General features: G+C 45.1%; 1 protein-coding gene across 1 annotated transcript in view; it reads left to right on the forward strand.

Annotated features, from left to right (window-relative positions):
- Window positions 1–2,963, forward strand: part of MICAL1 (microtubule associated monooxygenase, calponin and LIM domain containing 1) — a 16,920-nt gene that overhangs the window by 4,847 nt on the left and 9,110 nt on the right. Inside the window, 3 exon segments of the mRNA XM_069077083.1 lie at window positions 1,234–1,313; window positions 2,136–2,145; window positions 2,623–2,880. Of these exon segments, the coding sequence (XP_068933184.1) occupies window positions 1,234–1,313; window positions 2,136–2,145; window positions 2,623–2,880 (348 nt within the window).

The raw sequence follows: 2,963 nt of genomic DNA on the forward strand, positions 1-2,963 counted from the left end.
TAGCGGCTCCAGGCAGGTAGCTGTGCTACAGGGGCAGAGGTAGGGAGTGGTTAAGGGATGGAGCTGAGTGCAGGAGCATGCGTGCTGGAATGTTGACACTCATGAACTCTTAGAGCTTTTCTTGTCTCTCCCTACCAGCCCCACCAGTTCTCCAGGCTTCAAACATTTCTTTTAAATTTTTTTTTCTTTTTTCTTTCCTATTAATAATAGCTAGCACTTGTTTAGTGTTTTAAGGTTTGCAAAACACTTTACAAATATCTTATGTGGTCCTCACAACAACATTTTACAATCAATCAGTATTTATTAAACAACCCATACATACTAGGCATTTGCTAAGTGCAAAAAGAAAAGACAGTCTCTGCCTTCTAGACAAAGGGAGCTGCAAAGCTGTGGTGGGGAGTGGTGGAGAGGAGGGCTCAGTATGGAGAGGGAATGGTGGAGAAATTTGTGAGAGAAGTCCCACAGTAGTGCAGCCAGATGAGGAATGAGGAGCTATGAACTGGGGTCTCTCCTTAAATGGAGGTTTGGAGTTCGTGGTCCTACTTTCCAGTCACTAACAGATAGTGATGGGGTAGAGCCCCAAGGCTGGTGAGATCTTTTAGCATGGTACAGTTATCTCAATAATGAGCTTGCAGGTGGGGCAAGATGGAGAAGTTGGTGAGAAGTCCCAAAGGGTGATAACTGAGGCAGACCTGGGCATCCAGGTGGCCCAGTGGATACCAGGCCTGGAGTCAGAAAGATTCATCTTCCTGAGTTCAACTCCAGTTTCAGACACTTACCAGCTGTGTGACCATGGGCAAATCACTTACCCCTGTTTGCCTCAGTTTCCTCATCTGTCTGGAGAAGGAAATGGAAAACCACTCCAGGATCTTTGCCAAGAAAATCAAGGGACAGTTAGGTGGCACAGTGAATAGAGCACCGGCCCTGGAGTCAGGAGGACCTGAGCTCAAATCTAATCTCAGACACTTCACACACTTACTAGCCATGTGACTTTGGGCAAGTCACTTAACCCCAATTGCCCTCCAAAAAGAAAAAAAAAAGTCAGACATGACTGAAACAACTGAAAACAACAACAGAGGCAGACAAAGGTTAAGTGGCTCGTCCAGGGTTTACTCAGGTCTTCCTGACTTCATTCAGTTCCAGCACTGTAACCAGTGTGCTACTCAACTATCTCTGTTTTAAATTTAAATGATGAATTTAATCATCAATAAAAACAATATTCCATTATTCCAGGAAGTGCAAAAATACCTTGTGTACAAAATCGTGAAATTTTTATGTACATTTTAAAAGAAGTGTTTATTAAAGTTAACAAGGTATCCACAAAGTTTTCTTCTGTGTTTAGGTTCCCTTGTGAGATTCTTCTGTGTTTCTGTTTCATCAGTAATGAGCTTTTCTTTCTTTTTTTGTCATCTAATTTTTTTTCATGAATAGAAACCCCCCCCCAACAAGTAAATATAAGCGGCAAAAAGCGGATCAGCCCATTGCCAAGCTCTAAAAATGAGTGTATAACTTACTAGTTGTGTGACCTTGGGCAAGTCACATAACCCCAATTGCCTTGCCTTCCCCCTTCCAAAAAAAAATTAGTGTAGAATCTCTCTGGTAGGCCACTAGGGGGCGCAGTCGATAGAATGCTGGATCTGGACTCAGAAAGACCTGAATTCAAAGTCTGTCTCAGACACTTACTAGCTGTGTGACTCTGGGCAAGTCATCTAACCTGTCTCAGTATCCTCATCTTTGAAATGGGGCTAATAAGAGCATCTATCTCCCAGGGCTGTTATATGGATCAAATGAGATAACATTTATAAAGAGCTTAGCACAGTGCCTGGCACATAGTAACTGCTATATAAATCTTAGCTATTATTTGTAAAGCACTTAGAATAATGGGCACTTAGGCCCATAAGGCACTTAAAATTTTCTTGTTTCATTCTCTTCCCCCAACCTTCTCACTCTTGTTTCTTTCCCCAAAACAGGAGACATGCTTCATTGCAATAACAACTAGCATTTATATAGCACTTGGATGTTTGCAAAGTACTTTGCATGAGATATATTATCTCATTTAATCCTCACAACAACCCTGGAGGGTGGGTGGAGGGGGTGGCGGTGTTATTATGCCATCTTACAGATGAGGAAAACAGGCTAAAAAAGGTGAAGTGGTTTGCCCATATAACCAATAAGAATTTGAGGCAGGATTTGAAGTCTTCTTAACTCTTAAGTATTCCTAGCTGCCTCTGATTGGACAGCATTCAATAATCTTTCACAATGGTTTCCCACCCCACTTCCAAGACAAATGCCTATGCATGATTTTTAGCAGTGGTGACAATGGGACCTTTGGGGTCGTGAGGTTAGATGCAAATGTGTAAGAGGCAGGGGTTCCCCCCAGCACAGCAGCTGATGTCATGGAAAGATCTCCCTGAGGCCAGGAGACAGATGAGTGGGTTCAGATCCCAGCCCTGCCTCTCCAATGGTATGATCTCAGACAGCTCCCTTCAAGTCTCTGCACCCTAATCCATTTCCATTTGTGTCAAATGAGTAGACCGGTCAAGGTGCTGTCTAAGATTCCTCCCAATTCTATCTTTCTCACTCATTTTCTGGTTCTTTGATTCTGCCCTTGGTGGCCTCCAGGACTTTGCAAATACAGAGCAGCTCCTGGGCCGTGACAACATAGTACCAGAGGCCCTACACCGCTTTGCCCGTGCTGCTGCTGACTTTGCCACCCATGGCAAACTCGGCAACCTGGAGTTTGCCTGTGATGCCCGGGGCAGGCCTGATGTTGCTGCCTTCGACTTCACAAGCATGACAAGGGCAGAGAGCGCTGCACGAGTGCAAGAGAAACACGGGGCCCGAGTGTTGCTGGAGCTGGTGGGCGACTGCCTGGTGGAGGTGAGGGGACAATGAGAGGGCTGCCTGGGGAAGTGAGGGGGCAGGTGAGGGGGTGGTGGGAAGACTGCCTGGTGATGGTGAGG

The sequence above is a fragment of the Petaurus breviceps genome, unplaced genomic scaffold, assembly GCF_028583685.1.
Source record: "Petaurus breviceps papuanus isolate PSGF00001 unplaced genomic scaffold, PetGlider_PUasm1.0 90977, whole genome shotgun sequence".
Taxonomy (NCBI): domain Eukaryota; kingdom Metazoa; phylum Chordata; class Mammalia; order Diprotodontia; family Petauridae; genus Petaurus; species Petaurus breviceps.